The sequence below is a fragment of the Ostrinia nubilalis genome, chromosome Z, assembly GCF_963855985.1.
Source record: "Ostrinia nubilalis chromosome Z, ilOstNubi1.1, whole genome shotgun sequence".
In the NCBI taxonomy this organism is placed as follows: Eukaryota; Metazoa; Arthropoda; class Insecta; order Lepidoptera; family Crambidae; genus Ostrinia; species Ostrinia nubilalis.
The window spans coordinates 13515602-13536489 of NC_087119.1; the positions used below are offsets into that span (position 1 = coordinate 13515602).

The 20888-nt window shown below is 35.7% G+C and overlaps 2 protein-coding genes across 9 annotated transcripts in view; both read right to left on the reverse strand.

The window, feature by feature from the left end:
* Positions 1-910: 910 nt before the first annotated feature.
* Positions 911-11933, reverse strand: LOC135086669 (sodium-coupled monocarboxylate transporter 2-like). Its single transcript, XM_063981440.1, has 13 exons — positions 11699-11933; positions 11472-11631; positions 11104-11221; positions 10552-10619; positions 9880-10034; positions 9290-9430; positions 8876-9094; positions 8378-8505; positions 8155-8297; positions 7683-7867; positions 6698-6818; positions 2651-2794; positions 911-1093 (listed from the first exon to the last, which is right to left on the reverse strand). The coding sequence occupies exons 1-13, from the start codon at positions 11878-11880 to the stop codon at positions 1034-1036; spliced, it is 1824 nt and encodes a 607-aa protein (XP_063837510.1). The 5' UTR covers positions 11881-11933; the 3' UTR covers positions 911-1033.
* A 217-nt stretch (positions 11934-12150) lies between these two features.
* The window catches only part of LOC135086628 (voltage-gated potassium channel subunit beta-2), a 36243-nt gene continuing 27505 nt past the window's right edge, over positions 12151-20888 (reverse strand). For 4 of the 8 annotated variants that reach the window (XM_063981381.1, XM_063981380.1, XM_063981385.1 and 1 more), the window contains 14 exons: positions 20248-20321; positions 19620-19775; positions 17835-18065; positions 17337-17478; positions 16732-16859; positions 16575-16654; positions 16348-16480; positions 16128-16264; positions 15960-16056; positions 15765-15880; positions 15420-15553; positions 14734-14893; positions 14497-14563; positions 12151-14315 (listed from right to left, as the gene is read on the reverse strand). In XM_063981381.1, coding sequence (XP_063837451.1) covers positions 14785-14893; positions 15420-15553; positions 15765-15880; positions 15960-16056; positions 16128-16264; positions 16348-16480; positions 16575-16654; positions 16732-16859; positions 17337-17478; positions 17835-18065; positions 19620-19775; positions 20248-20321 — 1537 coding nt within the window. In that variant the 3' untranslated portion in view covers positions 12151-14315; positions 14497-14563; positions 14734-14784. Of the gene's footprint in view, positions 14316-14496; positions 14564-14733; positions 14894-15419; positions 15554-15764; positions 15881-15959; positions 16057-16127; positions 16265-16347; positions 16481-16574; positions 16655-16731; positions 16860-17336; positions 17479-17834; positions 18069-19619; positions 19776-20247; positions 20322-20888 lie in introns of all 8 variants that reach the window. The other 4 variants (XM_063981383.1, XM_063981386.1, XM_063981382.1 and 1 more) reach the window with 3 other exon arrangements.

A 20888-nucleotide genomic window follows, 5' to 3' on the forward strand; every position in this document is an offset into this window, starting at 1 on the left:
ATATCAATTTGTAAAGCCGCATATAAGGAACACTCAGTTCAAACGTTTCAAAAAAATCTCCTTTCGTTTATTTTTCAAGGTTAAGCTTTTTGAGCCATTGTTTCTATTTTACGAATTCGCGAAAGAGTCAAACTACAAGATAAAAATGTTATATTTAAGTAATTCTTCGATCATACGCACATTTTGTAGACCACTCCGTTTAGACAAGTAATGAATTGAGTGATCCGTTTAAACCGCCATTAATCTGCAAAATATGACATCCTAGAGAATTGGTAATTTCTTAAAAGATTTAAGAAATTCTTTATTAAATTCTAAAATAATAATGGTTATCACAGAGTAAGTACTTTCTGAGATTTAGACTATGCAAATTTATTGACATGTCTGGATGGAGTGTTCCAGTTTTTTGGTCATAACTAATTTAACTCAAGTTTTAGAAATTTGTGACCCCATGCTATTAGTTTTTATTATTGTTTACTATATTTACTATAAATCTCGGTTCTTTTACTAAAAGTTAAAAAAAAGAACACTCGGTGCAGATGCACATCCGTTAATTGCCAAGTAGCAAAAACACGCAATGTCGCAGTACTAACGAGTGTTTGACTTCTGTTTGATCCTAATTGTCTCAAGAGGGAAGTAGCGCATGAGCAGAGTATGCTTGTGATTTCAAGATTAGAAATGTTTATTAGTAATATCAGGCAGATAATGCATTAATTAATTAGCTGTAGTTTAAATTTTACTGCAGTTTAAACACAAAATTAAAAAAAATCGTAACTGAGTTAAAACTTGAGTTTACCGTTTTGTGAAACTTTTGAAATATTAAACCACACCGAGTTATTTTTAGAGCCACCTGCATTTGTACCTAAGCAGGTTGCACATATCACGTTATCAATCGACAATCAATACAGCCACATAAAAATAAATTCTTTATTATAATATTTGGTCCAGAATATAGTCAAAGGTAGTCACCGTTTTATAACACAGATTTTTTCTAACTACTAACTAACCTAGGCTAATCGGCGGTCTGCCTGTTGTATTAGCTATTGTTGTTGTTCCGGTGAGACACGAAGTCGTCGTCTTGGGTGCTTTCGACTTTCTGAAACGAAACATTAAAAGTTTAACACTTATTTCCACGTGTACCACTAATTACGCAAAGTGCTACGAAAATTACTACAAAATGCTACGAGTTACGAGCGGCGGTGTTAGTATAGGTATCATAGTTAAATTAGGAGTAGAGAAAAGAGTAGAGTAGTGTAAGAAAAACTCTTAATAACAAACCTAGTGAAAACCGTATGATTTACGTAACTAGATACCCATTTAGTATAGTTAGAGAAAGTAAACTATTGATAAAATCCACCACATCAAAAGGGCATTTATTATGCATGCAATCGCTTATACTATCTGTGACTAAGATGCTACATTATTTAGGTTTAGAAAGTAGGATTTCGTCCACTCCACAAAAATAAATTACCATAATTTAAAAAAAGACGAGGTAATCTCAGCTAGAGTTAGCCACTTTAAAATTCAGAAGATATTTACAAATGAGAAACCTGAAAAGTGCTCATTCTTACGTTGTGTTTATCAAACCGTGCAATAGTGAGGTGTCTCCACTGCAGAAACTTGACCCTCTCGCAAAGGGACGATTTGGCCAACACTCTCCACGCTGGCTACATGAGTTAGGGAGACCTGATGTTCGCATATTTCTCCCTTAGCCGCCTCTCACAACATTCTCAGGTCGAGTGGAGGTGGCCCTATTTTAACCCTCCTCTAACGGAACTACACCTAATGACGCTAGAATATGAATAATACAAACTGTGTAAGGCGCATGCGCAGCTGCGCAGGTGGTCCATGTCTCGCGCATTGGCCGGTCAGGTGGTTTTATTTTTTGTCTAATGGAACAATATGGCTCATGGCTCATGCTTGGGATATATTATGGTATTGATGCGAGGGTATGAATATACAAACCGAATAAGGCGTGCGCACGCGTAGGTTTTTTTTATGCATAACAGGACAGGTATTTGACCACAATCGCATCTGGTGTTAAGTGGGATGCAGTTTAGGATGGCACATAATATCTGCCCTGTAAGTGCCTATTCACTCTCGCCACGAAAAGGCCTGGATTATAGTGTTCGGGAAAAACAGCAGCAGGCAGTGAATTTCAGTCCCTAGCTGTTCGCATTATAAAAGGTGGTCTAGATCGCGTGCGTGCAGCTCAATGGATCCGTCAGCAGATGGCGGGGTTGGCCCTATTCTTCTCCGCTAGAATCAAAGCTCATGCACAGTAGGAGGAATATACAAACTGTGTAAAGCGTTCGCACGCGCAGGTGGTCTAGATCGCGCGCGTGTAGGTCGATGTCGTTCTGCGTAAGGCGCGGGTGGCAGCCAGCTGTAGATCCATCAACAGGTCGCGGGGTTGGTCATAATTCTTCTCTGCTGGAATCATGGCTCATGCACAGTAGGAGGAATATACAAACTGTGTAAGGTGTTCGCACGCGCAGGTGGTCTAGATCGCGCGCGTGCAACTCGATGTCGTGCTGCGTAAGGCGCGAGTGGCAGCCAGCTGTGGATCCGTCAACAAGTCGCGGAGTTGGTCATATTCTTCTCTGCTGGAATATACGGCTCATGCATGATGCTAGAGTAGGAATATACAAACTGTGTAAGGCGTTCGCACGCTCAGGTGGTCTAAATCGCGCGCGTGCAGCTCGATGTCGTGCTGCGTGAGGCGCGGGCGCCGGCAGCCCGGGCTCTGCGGCGGCAGCCAGCTGTGGATCACCGGCGTCAGCAGGTCACGGTGCACCTGGAACCGGGACATAATAGGACATGTTACTTAGTGTCCAATAGGGTTTTCTAAAAAAAAACATTAGGTAATCCGTCAATTATATTATTAAAAAATATTGGACATGTATTTTTTTATTTGTCAATCTAACAAGTTAAGTAATATTATAAATGCGAAAGTAACTCTGTCTGTCTCTCTTTCACGCCTAAACTACTGAACCGATTTAAATGAAATTTGGCATAGAGATAGTTTGAGTCCCGGGAAAGTACATCTTAGGATAGTTTTTATCCCGGTTTTTGAAAAGGGGACGCGCGCGATAAAGTTTTTCTGTGACAGACAAAATTACACGCGGTCGAAGCTGCGGGCGAAAAGCTAGTAATAAATAACTCTTCAAATGACAAATGATCATCCAGAATTAATGTTTGTAGGAGGTCAATAATAGGTGTTAAAGTAGATTACAAACTGACAAATCAAAAAACGGATGAACAAACAGGACGAGCTTCAAATGGATTCCCCAGGTGTGCTTAAAATAAATTAGCCTAATCAAAACTGGCATGCTATCTAGTAGCGCGGCAGTATTCTTGCCAAGTCCTGCTGCATTTAGCATTATTATGGGCGTAAAAATCTAAACAAGTTGTCAACTACAGCAAAAAACAGCTCAGTACCTCTAGTAGGAAAAACTTTCGAGTTCGTTTCGTTGCGTATTCAAAGTGTCATCGAAAAATTTTGTATGAAAAATTAAACAGCGCCCCCTAGGGCGGCTATAATATAGGGGGCGCTGTTTAATTTTTCATACAAAATTTTTCGATGACACTTTGAATACGCAACGAAACGAACTCGAAAGTTTTTCCTACTAGAGGTACAGAAAAAGATTAAAAAAATAACAAAGATATGCTTATAGCAAAAAGTTACTATACTATTCAAGAGTACCTTAAGACAATCTATGAGCCACCTAACATGTAATAATGAAATAATCATTAGAGTTGTACCTATTTTATTATACTTACCTACCTACCTACATTAAAAATCTACGTCCTCATCTTTTCTAATTTTTGCTTGGCCCGACAGGGTCCATACTGTACCTAAAATGTAATCGTAGAACATCCTTAAACGTGTGGAATAGCATTGATAAAGAATTTAAATTTGAATTTATTTACTGGAAAAATTCTGAAGCATTTTTTTGGTTTCATAGTTCAGTCAATGTAGTCTTAACTTTACAATTTTGAGGTTGGTGGCTGATATTAACGCCATAATTTGTGTATTCATGCTTTCACAACTTTTATACTTTAAAAGTTCAAGGTCTTAAAAAAGAAGGAAGAAGAATGCAAAAATGACATTTCCCTTTCATTATCGGTGATAGAGAATTAAACTCTACACAAAAAATATCTTGTGATATTTTTTATCGCTGGATAAAGTAGGTATTATGCATCTAATAGGACCCCAAAAAGCTTTCTACTTGTTTTCAAGACCAACACACATTTTTATTGTCCCTAGTGGTAAAGATAAAAATACCGAGACATTGTAAGGATTGTTACAAAATCCATAAAAAAATTTCAATCAGCGTACGTATGAAGTCAAAATAAACATTGTTTTCACACTTTTTTCTTCATTTATGATAATTCCTATTAAAACACATTTATGTGAGTACAATAAGTTAAAGAAACCCCTGTTCATACATTCAACAAATATGTAAATGTCAGTTCGGTCTACTCAATAGTTTTCCTTGAGCTGCAACCCGCATAAATTTTACTACGCTGTGCAATATTTTTTTCAGGGATTGTTTCAGTGGGAGCACAGTGTCAGCTTGACGGTCTTAAGTTATTGTTGTCCTTCATTATTGTCTTGCTAAAGTACTAGTGGATCACATAAGTTCATTTATTCAGATATCCCGACACTAATAGTTGAATATAACGTAAGTAGATGCTACGTTTAATTATTTTATGAAAACTGTTAGATAGAGTAAGTTTTCCTGGATAATAAAATAATGTTATTGTGTATCTACGCAATTAAGCGAATGTCAGTATCAATTAATAGTGAAAATCTTGTCGTATCTACTACCAACCTTTAACTTTCTCATAATGCTGGCCGGCTTCATGTCCTTTGAAAATCCTTTTACATATAGTTATTAAACAACCATTAAGTATAAATATTCCCATATAAGGCTTATTTTCTCACACTCTACATCATTTTCAATAAATTCTCAATCGCGACTTGGCACGATTTTGCAGAAGATTTATGTTGGGATCTGAGATGACCTAAAATTAAAGACGTGAACGAACTCTTGGGTCGTGAACGGACGCATTCATTGTGTACCTATTTGGTTTATTGAAGGTCAGTTGTATCTTTTGTATAAATCTTTTCACAAATGCTATGTAAACAAATGACAATCATAGTATGGTCGTAAATGACGGTATCTTCAGCCTATAAAATGAAATCATAGTAGGTAGCTAGCTTTTTGTTACTGCCAGATAGAATGAAGTCAGATCCTAGAGTTATTATTATATGTATAGTTAATGAAAATGGATATATGCTAGTGTAAACTTACACTATGCGAATATTTTTATATTACGTGAATGGCTGTATGCGAATACTTGTCAGTTAATTGAAATGTCTTTTTTGACCAGACTAATGACAGATTTTATATGAGATCAATCAATGAATTGGTAGGTAATTCGATGTGTTCACAACCGTTTTTCATTTGTCACCATCAGGAAAGTGAAACTCTCCACGTCAAATAAATGTATTAGGAGAGCGTTTTAACATTATTTAATCTAATCAATTCAATTTGTATTGTTTAGCGTGCAAGCGTGCATACATGAATTTGGTTAAATATTTGTATATCTACTTGCCCAAATCTGAATCTCAATGAAAGCTACAAAATACAAAATGAGGGACAACTTTGTTGGAATGTAAAACGGAAATGTACTTGAAGATAATCTTCTTTAATATAAAAATGAATCGCAAAATGTGTTGGCAAGCGCATAGCTCAACAACGCCTGGACCAATTTTACCAACTATTTTTTTTAATGTTCGTTGAAGTCCAAGGATGGTTTTTTGAACTTTATTGCTATTCCATGAAGTTCTTATTAAATTACAAGCACTCCCTGTTGTCTAAGCAATGTAGGCGACATTCCAAATATTTTTGACAGAACGAAGACAACGAAGTCTGTCGGGTCCGCTAGTTGTTGAACATAAAATCTAATCATAGAGTCGCCAAACTTACTTGTTAAGATGGCATTTTTACCAATATTGACTCCATGCCCGAATCCTTACAGCATATACAGCGTTTTGACTTTAGACTATAGGTACGATGCTATATCTACACTAATATTATAAAGAGGAAAACTTTGTTTGTTTGGTTGTAACTCTGGCTCAAAAACTTCTGGATCATTTTTAAAAATTCTTTCAGCATTCGAAAGCTACATTATCCACGAGTAACATAGGCTAAATTTTATTTTGGAAAAAAATAGGGTTCCGTAAAAGTTCCGCGAAGACGCGGGGCGGAAGGAAAGCTAGTCTTATACATACAGGGTGGAAACGATAAGTGATCTCACTCGATCAAGATATCGAAAAACTGGTTACTGATCCTGAAAGTGCTTCACGAGCTCTTTCTAATGGTATCAGTAATAGGACAGTATCAGAGTAGTTACAGAATTAACTGGATCTATCCGAAAATTCAATGTTTTCAGCCTCCATACTAAATGTATACCAGCCACACAATATTATTAATTTATTTTATTAAATAACTAGCGGCCGCCCGCGACTTCGTACGCGTGGATCCCGTTTTACCCCTTTCATCTATCTTACGCGGTTTAGATTTTTCATACAAAAGGATTTTTCAGCTAATTCCCGTTCCCGTGGGAACACATAAATAAAAACGATTATTTAGGACTCATAAGAGGGTGATTTTAACAGGGAACTTACCAAAGCAGGGTCGTTGGGCTGCGTAAAATACGACACTACCACGCCGACAAACACGCACACAGTCATCCCGACCAGCGTGTAGTACAAGTAGCTCAGTCGGTACAGGAAGAACGTGCCTGACCTGGAACAGAACGATACCGCCATTAAACTCAATGAAATGATATTCGACTCCTTTACTGTGGGCTGGTTCTGATGCATTCAAATGGTTTCGTCGGCAAGTCTAATCTGAAGATAATGAAAAGTTTCATGTGTTGGTCACCATCGGAGAAAACTTAATGTTTTCAGCTCCGGATCTTCTCCTGAAGCTTGTTGTTTGTTATGCACAATAATAATTACATTTCATTTTAGGTTCCGAACTCGTGGTAAGGATACAAGCAACGATAATGTGGCAATCAAATTATAAGAAAATATCAAAATCACAACAGGTAAGTTAATGAATAGGAGTTTTCAGGTAAGCTTCAGTATTTTTCAGTTTGCTCCAGATATTTTAAATCTTGCAGAAACAATAACAAACAATGGATTCTATATTTATTGTATTACGGCAGCGGTGATCACACACTTTTGAATAATTCATCACGACTATATCAACTTCGCAAGTCGGGACCAACAATAAATGTATTAGAATTTTGATCGCAGCCTCACGTTGCATCGCACGGCTGTAGGTATAACATTACCCCATTTCTAGAATCTGACATCATGATGTTTTCATGTTGCATGCGTTTTAAAATCAACTGTTTACCTCGTTCTTTCAGACATGTTTAAATAATATGTACTAGGTACCTACATAATATTTTCAACATTATTAGAACATTCGACTATTTGAAAAACCTAATATTAGGTCTACGTTTAATAGATGATAGAGATAGGCGGTCTTATCGCTATGAAGCGTTCTCTTCCAGACAACCTTATGGTGAGGACAGTTACATTACATATACAGTACATGTACATTACCATACGATAACAAGTTATTGAAATGTAACATTACCGGTCAAACTCCACAGTTTGTGTAGACGGCATGGGGGTGGTGAAGGTGGTCATATTCGCGGGACAGCCCGCTACGGACACCGACTTCGGGACAACCACGATGTCTCCTCGTATCATGGCCGCTTGCGTGCCTATCGAGATCCATCCAACGAGAAGGGTGGAAGTTATCCCACCGGCTAACGCTCCCTGAAATTTTACCCAATAAGGTTTGATTGACACCGCTAGTTAATTGACATATCTTTTAAAAGCTGTAAAACATAGTGCTGTATAACAAAAAAAACTAGTGACTAGTTCGCAAACTCAATTGACTATTTGTTGATTCCCAAGTTCAACTTCAAAGTTGAATTTCATAGCAAATTCACTTGGGTTTCAGGAATGAAGTGATTTTTTTAACGAAGCCTTGGAAGTATAGTTAAGTAAATATTGAATCCAGCGATAACACCAGGGCAAAGTATTTATATACAAAACTGTACCGTAGAGTTAGTCCATGGCAGAAAGAGTCCCATAGAAAATAGGCCCAACAAACTGCCTGCAGTAATCCCAGCCAAACTTTTTCCTGCCTGTATTAGCGCTCCCATGTGCTCCACCAAAAATACTAACGCTACACACGTAGCCCCTGTTGAAAACACAAAATACATTAAATATAGAGAAGTTAATATAGTCAAAGTATTAACATGTTCAAATACGATTGCAAACCTATAACCACGACGATAATCTTCATGATAAAACTTGCTGTTTTTTCTGAAATAGGCTTGTCGTAGGCAGGCCTTATGAGATCTTCAAAAATTACGCCACACAAAGAGTTCAAACCGGTTGACATAGAGCTACAAATAAAAAATACAATTTTTAATCTCAAACAAGATTTTTAAAACATTTCCGCGTGTCTTATTATACGTGGCTACGTTCATAATAAAATTCTAGAAAGTTCAATGACAAGAAAAAAAGTGAAACATGATCACCGTTTTCAGTGGGACAATTATTATTGACGCTAAAAATATCTATAAAACTTTTCGGAAGAAAATACCGTCAATGACGGGTTAGTACAAGTAATACCTACAAGTTTACTGTTCAAACTACCCATATGGGTGAGACTAGTGCAGTTTCTAGGTGAATAGTCACTCAGTATAGTTAATTTAGCTGTATTACCGAAGTCCAGCTGAAAATGAGCCACAGATTTAAAGCACAAATTCGTACCTCAAAGCAGCGCTGAACACCCCACTCATAAATATACCAGGTAGTGCTGGTATAGCCCCCGTTATGGTCATCACAAAGTAAGGCAGCAGCTGGTCGCTCTTCCTGATGGATCCTACTGACAGAGGGTCGCAGTCCGCGAAAGTGGCGTAGATCACGAGACCGGTGTAGCAGCACAGTGATACTATTATGAATATGCCTGCTGCCATTATGAATATTGTTCTGGAATTATTGACTCAATGTTCAAAAAAGTCTACGTAATTTAACAAGAAGTAATCAAACAACTACAGTGATTAGTTAACACAATGAAACCATTTATTTTTTCTTCAATGTTACAAAATAATTAGATACCTTACGCGAGACATCTTGAGAGAAAAGAATCAAAGAGGTAATTGGTAAATACTTTATTGTACTCACATGCGAGCTCTTTTTAAAGAAGACAAAGCAAGACAGCGCTGGACCATAGCCTGGTTAACAGAACAAGATGCGAGCCAGCTGAAATAATTCCCAAACACGGTTGTCCAGAATGTGTGCCGGATAGTCGGGTCTAGACGCATACTGAAACAGATTTGAAAATTAAATTGACTTTTCGAGAACAAAGGACACATTTTTTATTGTACCGTTATGACCATAAAGCAACGCCCATATCTGTTAACCAAATTGAAAGATTTATATGAATCATAACATAAAGACTTGAAAAATGCGCCTTATTCCTTGTTTTATATTTTGTGAATTTCGTTTTGTCCCAGAATATTGAGTATTGTTTTCGTAATTCGCGACCCACTGAACCATGTTGATTTTCAGACTTTGTCACCCCATTTCCCCCTTTTAAGGAATGAATTCTAAAAAACCCTGAAAAACGTGGTCACATGTAGGTACTTAGCGACCGTAATATGTAGAGACTTGAATAAAATTATGTAATGTAGGTTTTTTCAAAAATCGTTTCATTTGATAAACAGCGATTGTTTATGTATGGGACCAATAACACGTAATAAAAATTTACTTACTCGAAAAAGTCAAGACGGTCTCCTTTTCTGTTTATCTCAATAACATTTCCTATGCCTCCCAAGCGCCAGGTACCGTACGCAAGTACAAATACAACTCCAAAATACATCATCACCGTTTGTAAGGTGTCCGTCCATACTACTGCCTTCAGTCCACCCTATAAATAAAAAAAAACAAAAGTTACAAAAAATCGTCATGGTAATTTAACCCTTAATCTATCACGAGGGGTTAACGGGACTATTAGTAATTTGTATAAATTACTAATCTTCTTTTTAAGAACAAAACCTGACACGAAATATTTTTAAATTCAAATTAATATAATGAAATCTTAAACAAAATTAGGTCATAAAATTTTGTAATAAAAACCAACTGTGTTCCGCCGCATTCAATCAAATCATTTGGTTAATGCAGTTGGTCGTTAGACAAAAATGCAGAACACCAGAAATTTCAAAATTTGTATTCTTTTAATCATGAACTTTAAAAATAATATGGTTATTGTATTACCTTTGACTGGTAAAGGGGTTAAATTAAAAATATTCCATCACTGCCCGACAAGTCTGATTTACTTGACCTCGATCTGAGACAGCACGAAGACTAGTAGCAATTTGTCTGTTCGAGTGGGGGATAAAATAAGGTCATTCGGACATCGCGACAAAGAGGTACAAGTTACTCACCAGTGTAGTGTAGAAAATGCATACGATGCACACAATTGGAGTAATCATGTGAAGGTTGATTCCAGTCACTGTAAAAAAAAACATTATTTTCTTATTTTTTTAAATGCTGTTTAGCGTTAATAGTCGCATCTCAATTTTTTTTCAAATACGAGTATATGTAGTTGTTTTTCAGCACACTTGCAAATAAACTGGTGTTATTGTAGCGTTTTAAATTCATAATGCAGCTATATGCTTAATATGCCCATTACACACGCAAATTGCATTATCATTATCGCACTACCTAATGTAAATTGGCTTTTAAAAGATCCAAATAGCAATTCATTGGTGTGATATTTGACAAATTAGAAGCAAACAATGTATCAATTATTATATTATTTTGGCTTCGTTCTTCGCAAACATACTGAAAAACGTTAAAGTTAATGTAACGCCTAAACATTTGTTATTACACTCTAAACTCTATCACCATATTTACTGTAAAACTATATTAACTAACTTAGCACACTTTCATCACAATGCACTATTATTGTGTACTTAATTTACTCAATATTTTACCTTGACTAAACGCTAAAGCAGGCACGTAAATAACAATCGGTATGTATAGCATCATCTTGATAATAAAGATTATTGACCCCAAGAGACGAACTTTCTGATTGAACCTCAACCGCAAATACTGAAAAGTATAATTATTTAATTAATAAAATGTTATTGGGTCAACAACGTCACAAATTAGATACGTTATTTACCTTTTTTCAGGAATTAATTAAAAACATTTTTAGTTATGAAAATAATTATAAAATATAAAGCGGGGAAAAATTCGCAATAAGTTACATAGCAAAAACATATATGCATAAAAATTTATGCATTTTTTAAATTATCGGAGTTTTTCAAATAAAACACTTAAACTACTAATAAATATTTACCTCGTACGTTGATGTTATTTGCAAATTGTAGAATACAGGTAAATAAATGATAGCTATGGTCAAAGAAACCGCCCATTCCGACAGCACAATAGTCCACAGTTGCGTCCCGTATGTGTACATCTCAGCTGGCAGACCCAGCAGTGAGATTCCGGAGATATAGCTGAAAGAAAGCACAGTAATAATTCGCAATCGTAGGCTAGAGTGCATCGCAAGCGGGTCATAAGTACCTGGCAATCAGTGACATTGATATGGGAAACATGCCCATTTTCTTGCCTCCCATCAGGTATTCGGAGGTGGTGTTTTGTTTCTTCCGCGCGAAAAACGCGAAGTAGACCCCTATGAGGGCCGACATGAGCAGCATGGCCCCGAAGACGAGGTAGTCCAGCCAGTCGAAGTATACCACCGCCATGCCGAGAGCGCGTCCGAGCTCCGACACACTTACACTTCATCTCGGTGTGCAATTTACCGAGCGGAACTGGCAGCTGGAACGATGCTATATTTATCCTTGGAAGGATCTCTGAGTGGCCCATTGGAGGGATGACTTCCACTAATTGACTAGTTACCGGTGCTGTGTTGTGAGACTCGGTTACCTACCCACTAACTACTTTAACGACTGGATGTGCCAACACATCTTAATAGATGACTGGTTGTTTCCGTGCGGATAAAAGAAACAATGTAATGTTGTATACGCATGCTTTATTTAATTAATATTTTGGTTACATTCCTGGCTTAAACATTAAAAAATCGTATCTAAGAGGTGGTTGCTTAGCAAATCCTGAAGGCCTGAGCCTTATATTTAATCTAATGATATGAAAGAACAAACGAGAGATGAATCTTGTGATACATACACAAGGGTACCTATTAGAAATAGTAAAATTGCCTAAATAGGTTTAATTATCTTCGAAGTACAATAACAATAAATAAAATATTTCTAGTAATCTGAATCAGAATATATGGCTAACATTGATATTAAATTTGTTTACGTTATTAGACATCAAATAGACTGTTATTATATTGAAAATTACGAGATAATACAATATAATTGTTTTCGGTATATAGGTAGTGTCGAATTTTCCAAATTTTCTATGTTATATTATTAATCTGTTATAAAATACATACATGTATAATTACTTAAAAATTTTACTACAATACCATAACACGGAAAAAGTCACATTGAAACAATTATTATCATTAACATTTAACTATTTCATATAACATTAACAGGTACTGTGGACTCTGATGCATCTTCATGTAAGATGTTTGTTTACTCTCTAAGTTAAATCGAATTAATTCTCTAACATTGAATTTAAATTGTAATATTCTTAAAGAACAACGGTAATTTCATAATTTATATAATACATACATAGTAATTATATGTATAATGAATTGATAATACAACTTTTAATTATTTGCTAGGATTAATTATTGTATAGTTTACTAAATAACAAAAACTTAATGGTAACAAAAAATTGGTAGTTATACCATGACATATAACATATAATATTTTAGACATGTTTTACCTTACTACCAAGTGGTAAGTTACCTTAAGGTATACCTAGTTCGTCCCAATGCTGCTGGCCAGCGACCCATATCAATGTCGCTAGTGGTCTATTCAAGGAACGCTATTTAGCAATAAAAGGACTACAATAGGTACCGATTTATATGTCGTATGTAGGCCATTTAGTCCACTCTACACAACATTTAATGTAGTATCTAAGTGCGCTGTGTCTATAAAATATAAATCTGTGCCTAATTGAGCATAGCCGAAGTAGCATAACTAGTCATTAAGAAAGTTTGTTTTAAATATGAAATACACAAAAATAGTTTCCGAGAACTAATTTCGTTACTTAAATTTGAGTGGAATAAATCAAATATAACTTAATTATGTTTAAGCCAGATTTTAAAAACAAGCGTAGTGTAAGCAATTTTTTATCAGAAAAGTGTTTTAAAAGACTCGGCTTCTCTATTAGTGAATTCAAAGGAATCATTTATACAACCGCTGTGTGGTAACGGCTCTAAGTTTTTGCTCGTTGACTTAATATCTAGGACACAATAAGTTCTACGGTGTTCAAAGGTGTTCCGCTATTCGTTTCAATGTGAAGAAGTTGTCTCTTTCAAACTACCTACTACTTTGATTGAAATCCAGTCTACTATAGTTTTCTAAGAAAAATAGGAAAGATTGTATAACAGTACTTACCTTACCAAGAGCTACTTGATCGGCCGTTAAAACGATCTCGTTCTAGTTATTACGTACTGACATAAATCTTATGCTACAGTCTTACCATTTACCACAAAGAGTGAATTATATTCTACTACAGTGATTTTATTACTCCACTTTATATACATTTTAATCGAACAATCAAGTAATCATTCATAATCACAGACCATAATTCACCACCAGGTGTGACCGTCCATCGTAGCATCCACCTAAACAATATTAATTTACTGTATCTAAAACTATGCTGTATTCACATCCTTTATTAATTAACAGTTCCAGGTAATTTGGCATAATTTCACATTGTCCATCCCTTTCAGGGTTTAAAAGCATTGATTTTTCGTAGTAGGTTGAGTATTAGCCATGTTTCACACTTGTATTGTGTCGTATCGCGACTCAACTGAAAAGTTAGTAGCGCTAAATGTCAGCAGGAGACGCCAGATCGAGACGGGAGCGGCGTCGGTCCCGGGCGACCGACAGCTGGCCCGAGGAGGACCGCTGGAGCGAGGCGGAGCGCGGACGAGCAGTATCTGACTTGGACTTCTTTACCTTGCTGCCGCCGCTGGCGGGCTGCTTGCCTTTCAGGGAAGATACGGAGATCACCACGTCTGTTGATACTCCGTCTTGCTCTGGAACAAGCGAAAATCAAGGTCCGTTTTATCCAACTAGGGATAGGAGTTACGCCTTTTCATTTTTGATTGATGAAATTGATTATGAATTTAATCCCAATAGATGACAAGACTGTAAGAAGGAAACTTAAATTGATTTGAAAATAATGAAATGTAATCAAGACAGGTTTAAATGACTAACCTGTGCGTTTGATGACTTCGCCGGCATTGTTTAAAAAGAATTTAGGTTTAGAGTCCTTAAGTGATTCCTGGAATTAAGAATAATAAATTATTATCATATCAAGAAAATATAAATGTCAAATTGCACAGAGATATGGCTGTGAAACTAGAAAAAAAAGGATCTACCTACATCATGACCAATAAACCTAACCTGTGATGACAAACTTATCAAGAAAGTATATAGATCGGAGACTTATACCTTTGATTTGCTAGATTTGGAAGCAGAGTCAGTGCTTCCGCGCCACCACGGTCACTGGATCTCACAGAAGGCCCGCCCGGTCTCCTTGCCGGGGGTGGACGCCTCGCCCTCGGCGCCTTCGCCCTCCGGCTTGGGCGATCCAGTGCCTGATGTGACACCGCTGCAACACCAAGTGGGAAATGTGATCAATAACGATGTGACACCTCTGGAACATCACGAAGCCAATGTGAACAAATAATAATATGCTGGCGTAGGTCTAGCTGGACTAGAAGGCTAGTGATTGTGGAACTTAGGGATAAAGCATTGAAGAACCTTTCGCATTTCTTGTGTCATGAACACATACACTCAATTCAAGAATTGGGAGCAAGCAAACTAGCCATAACCTAACCTCTACATCATCTTCATATATTCCAGCTAACGGTAATTGTGGAACTGTATTTATTTGATTGGTCTCATGGAGAAACGTGTCAAAGAATTTGGGGAGCAGAATTGCGTTGTAACTTTTTCTTGTGGAACAGGAGGCAAACAAAAAGACGGATCATTTAATGGTAAATGATTACCGCCGCCCATAAACACCCGCAGCCTGCGTTGCTGGCCTATGGAATGCTATACCTATATGAAAAGTGAAAAATTGACGAGTAAGCGCTAATGAAACAATTTGGAAATGGAATCTCCATAAGACTTACGTCATATCAATGCGGACTGTGTTGTTCTGCTGGTTGCGCATGGCCAGGGTAGACACCATGGGCGGCCTCTGCGGCTTGTTTGCCAGCAGACGCTCTATCTCGATCATCACCAACGGAGTCAGCTGCGGCACTATCTGCTCAGAAATTACACATTAATAAAGAACAATATAAAGGCAGGCAAACGTGACATGACACTGTTGAAATAAAGAATACTTTGGGTACATCAGTCCTCCATTGCCACTTGGTCTTTTAATGTCTCTACTATCTAAACACGATTTCTTTTCCCAAACTGAAATCAAGTAAAGAATTTAAGCAGGTACTCGTATATCCTTAGGAAAATGTTACCTGTAAAGCGTGTATATTTTCTTTGAACTGTTCCACACTGGTGGCGCCTAGTAATAGGCAGTTCACCGACTCATTCTTCAGGCACCAAGCTACTGCCAGCTGGCTCATAGAGCAGTCTAAATAACGAAAAATTATGTGTCATTGAGTACAGAATTAGGCCAAAAATGGAAGATGTTGTTTGCTTCTTATACGTACTTAGTGAGTTTGCCAGATTGGAAAGATCACGAAGCTTGTCACCGTAAGTGCGTGGTTCTTCACCAGTTACTTGTTCCTTACTGCCAGAGCTACGCATCTGAAAGTATATGTATCATTTATACATCATACTCTCTCTCTCTTCGTGAAATCATGAAAGAAAAAAAATACCTCTGGAACTGCCAGGTCTTCCTCGCACCAACTGAAGGTGCTATATTTCCTGTTGAAGCGGGACTTGGCGAAGAGTCCAGTAATCTCCTCACGGCCGAGCCCTTTTCCCGTGGTGATAGCTGACCACACCATCATTCCTGAAAAAAAGTAACGATAAAATATGTTATATCATTCCAATGTACTTACAATACATTTATTGAAAATAATTATAAATACTTGCCAACACCAATCTTGTGGTACAACTCTGGCATGTAGAGTTCAGGCTTCTCCCTGCAGAACATGTGATATTCTGTCTGTTCAACTATCGGCGTGATGCAGTTGAACTGTCTGCAGTTTGTGTAAGCATCCATTATCTGTGAAATTAATTAGGAAATAACCACTCAAAAGTAAGAATTAATTAAGGTTTTCTCATTAAATAAGACAAAAAATAAAATAATGAATACAAACCTCTGAGGGAGACCAACGAGCTGTGCCCCAGTACATCACCCATCCCTGATTTATCACAAAGTTCATAGCACGCACCAGCTCTGAAATCAATGAGAGATTATAAATACAAATAGCCAATTAAAATAGTGCTTTAAAATCAAATATAATGGGCAGCCACCTTCCATTGGGCAGACTGGATCTACTTTGTGCAAAAGTACTACGTCAATATATTCGACTTGAAGTCTGGCCAGAGATGCTTTTACACTTTCGATGATATGCTTTCGAGAGAGACCTCTCTCATCAGATCTGCAAAACAAGCAAGTTGAATAAATATTTGTCACTTTTTCTAAAATCATTGAGAAGCATCAAGCATGTTACGTGAAGCTTAGGTCTCAGTATCATTTAGCTAAATAAATTCAATAGCAACTAGCGTTTCCACTCATCTTGTGTTAATTGTAAAAATATTAACTCTCTGTGTCCATGGGTGCTATACAAAAGGTATCAAGTTAGCTTAACACATAATTATAATACGAATTAGAAAGCGATCGTTATAAAATTATAAGTATTATTATTATACCTATCCTATTACATTTAAAATTAATATTATTTTGTGTGGTAAAGAACAAAGATAAACAAAATCCAGTGCCTGTCATGTTATTTTTATGCGACAATTAAAATACTTAATATAAATAAATAAAATAGAATACGTAGGATTAAATAAATATAATACATTGTATCCAGAATGTTGGTGGTTAAAATAACAAAACATTGTATCATACTCACTTGGTGCTCCAGTAAATTTTCGTAGTAATAATAATGCTTGTTCTTCTCACGTTTCTTTTCTTCAAGATCCTGCCCAGTTCAGCTTCGCCTTTAGCTGTGATTATTCCATGATCATTTGTTTTTAATTGGCGCTTGTTTAAAACTATGACGATATGAATATGCAATGAATAAAAAAAGTCAGTGATTATACGATATACATATAAAAATAGCGCACATGATGTAGTAAGTTTGCTTTATGTGTGTGTGGTGAAGTGAAACTTTAGCATGATTTGGCAATGACCAGCAAAATATCTAGTGACTATAATAATATTAAAATGGATAATAATGCATGTTAATATGTAAATAAGTGTGTTATTAACATTATATTAAGTGTTAATTGCATTACGTTTAAATCTAATCCAATTTTGATAATTTATATTTTTTATTATTTGCCATTCTATTTTGCTTGCTATGAAAGCTTGTGTTAATGTGTTATTGTCATTCATCATGTGCACTAACCGCAGTGGGCCTCAGACAGATCAAATAAATTGATCCCATTTTCCAAGGCTGTCATAATGATATCCTCCGCGCTTTCTTCATTGACCATCGTCCACATACCCAGCCCAATATTGGGAACCCTGAGGCCAGACTTGCCCAAGTTCTTATAGCGGAGGCCGGGAGTCACGGACGAAGCCATAGCGTTACTATTGGCCATATATCCAGACATGTGACGGGATACCGTCACTTCCCCTGCTGGCAGAAACACAATGTCTTCAAAACGTTCTTACCATTTAAAAGGACATGAAAAACATTGATACACGTTCTAAGAGAAATACTTAGCTAGCAATAGGAAAGTACGGGGCGCACAGCATTACTCTGAAGTAAGAATATAATTGACAACATTTATTTTGTTAATCATTCTTCATCATGGCACAAACAAAGAAAAAACGTCGTTTTATAACGACATTTTGATTAAACAATTGTCAAATATACAGGGTGTTAGGTAAATGGGTATATGAGCCGACACTAGCCCATGTTAACATGGTCATATAAATGGTATGGTGAAGTCAGAAATTTGATATCATCATTTTAATTTTTTTAATTTTCATACAAAATAAATTTTATAAAATCCGATTTGTATGAAAAATAAAATAATTAAAATGAAGATATCAATTTTCTGACTTCACCATACCATTTATATGACCATGTTAACATGGGCTAGTGTCGGCTCATATACCCATTTACCTAACACCCTGTATATTTTAATTTTATTTTCGGGTATTAAATCGATAGTAGGTGTAATATGTTGCCAAAAATACTTATATCACATTAACACTGACATTTATTGCTAAAGTTTACTTCTTTGAACATTCCCTTTGTTTCAAAATCTAATGTATAGCATTTAAGTATATAAGAAAAATTTGTTTCAAAATCTAATGTATAGCATTTAAGTATATAAGAAAAACTATTCCTTTTAACTTTTTCCTGAAAGCTAGTCTACAAAAATAAATACAATTATAAAGTACTATTTGACTAAACATTAAATGATACAGATTATTGAATTAACCTATTGGAAAAGGACAAAGCTTAAAGCACTTCCAGACAACTAAATAATAATAATGATATGAAATGGCTTAATCAAATTTTAATATTATTGGGTGATACATTAAAATAAAATAAACATACAGGGTGTTAGGTAAATGGGTATATGAGCCGACACTAGCCCATGTTAACATGGTCATATAAATGGTATGGTGAAGTCAGAAATTTGATATCGACATTTTAATTTTTTTAATTTTCATACAAAATAAATTTTTATAAAATCCGATTTGTATTAAATTAAAATAATTAAAATGAAGATATCAATTTTCTGACTTCACCATACCATTTATATGACCATGTTAACATGGGCTAGTGTCGGCTCATATACCCATTTACCTAACACCCTGTATACTTATAGGTAGGTATCTATGGGATGCGGGTATGCCAAATTATTATTCATGCTAGTGACATGGATAAGCTCTACAGCCAGACGAATAGGCTTTACAAAAGATAACTAAAGTTCAGTAAGATAACAAACAACATTCAACATTTAATTATAAAGAATGATTCATTGATCATTATCTTAATAAAAAAATAAATACAATTTTGATGATGAATCAATGATTCATACATTTTAAAATTGAAGCCAGGTAGGAAACTAAAATAAAATATGAGGGCAAGAATTTATTTAGCCTAATAGAGCTAAATATTTCTAATGTCCCTCTGAATCATCCTTCATCATAACAAATTTATTGATGCCACCTCTATCAAAGAGGCCTAATTTCAATTTGTTCATTTTCTTTGCGAGAGTCGGGGATAACATTTTGAATTGTTCTTGATTTATATTTTTCCCACTCCGCCACTTCAATCTTTCTTCAAACGATATTGGTCCTGGTTTTCCTGATGACCTTGCTGGCTCTGCAATACTTTTTGTAGGTTATTTGGTGCTCTATAAAAAAATCTGTCCGATTAATGAACCATTATCATATAACTTACTGAAAGTTTTGTACCTTACAGAACTTTAAGACTTACATAATTTAAATTATGTTTGACGCTATGATCGCTGATTATGATTATTCTTTTACTAGAAATTAAATTATATTAACTATGTAAAATGTTATTCAGGATCATCTACTTTTATTTACAGTTAATGTAACTTTATGAAGAAACTGCGACCTACGTTTTCGTAGCAAGCGTAGTACTCGTAGTCGTACACTACGGCCTGCGCTAAACTACGAAAATACTCGTAATCGTAATGTACATTAAATTAAGTGTAAGTAGTTGATTAACTAGATTAACTATGTCTGGGTGCTTTGATAAAATTTTTATTATATTAAAATGGTCGCTCTTTGCCGTCATCTCAATATGAAAACTTACTGCTCTATCTTACCTTGGTCCAGCATTTGTTGGGAGTTCGCACTAAAATCATCCATACAATCGAGAGACGCGATTGGAGCGCGACATCTGGCCAACAAAAAAAAAACAGATTATGTATCTTAATACTCTACACCTTTAACCTTTGTGTTGTGACGACAATATGTAATTAATTGAGACTACGGTATAGCCCTGATAAGTTGAATTATATCCATCATTGCATTATTAAATAAATAAACTATAACAAAATCAAGTGTACCTTTGTACTTCTTTGTATTGGGTTTACAATTGAAATTGTTTTTTTGTTAAGAATCATGACTATTTTTTATCGTCAGCTAGTAAACCTGGTTGTTTACATATGTTGCTGGTGGTTTACCTAACTTGGTAGGTAGTATTTATTTGCCTTTTAATAAAAGGTTGCAAATGTATATTTTTTTATATAAGTTTTAATTAAGAATTGTAAGAAGTTCAATTTCATAAATAAAAACTTAAATAAAGTATGTGTGTGTAGATAAGTTAGTGTGTATGTAATAATCCTAAGAAAATATTTTAAAATAGCTTTTCACACTACTTTTCGAATGCTTTATTATAAAATATAAATCTACTAACATAATTAATTTGTATTAAATGATCACTACATGATGAATTAGCTAGGTG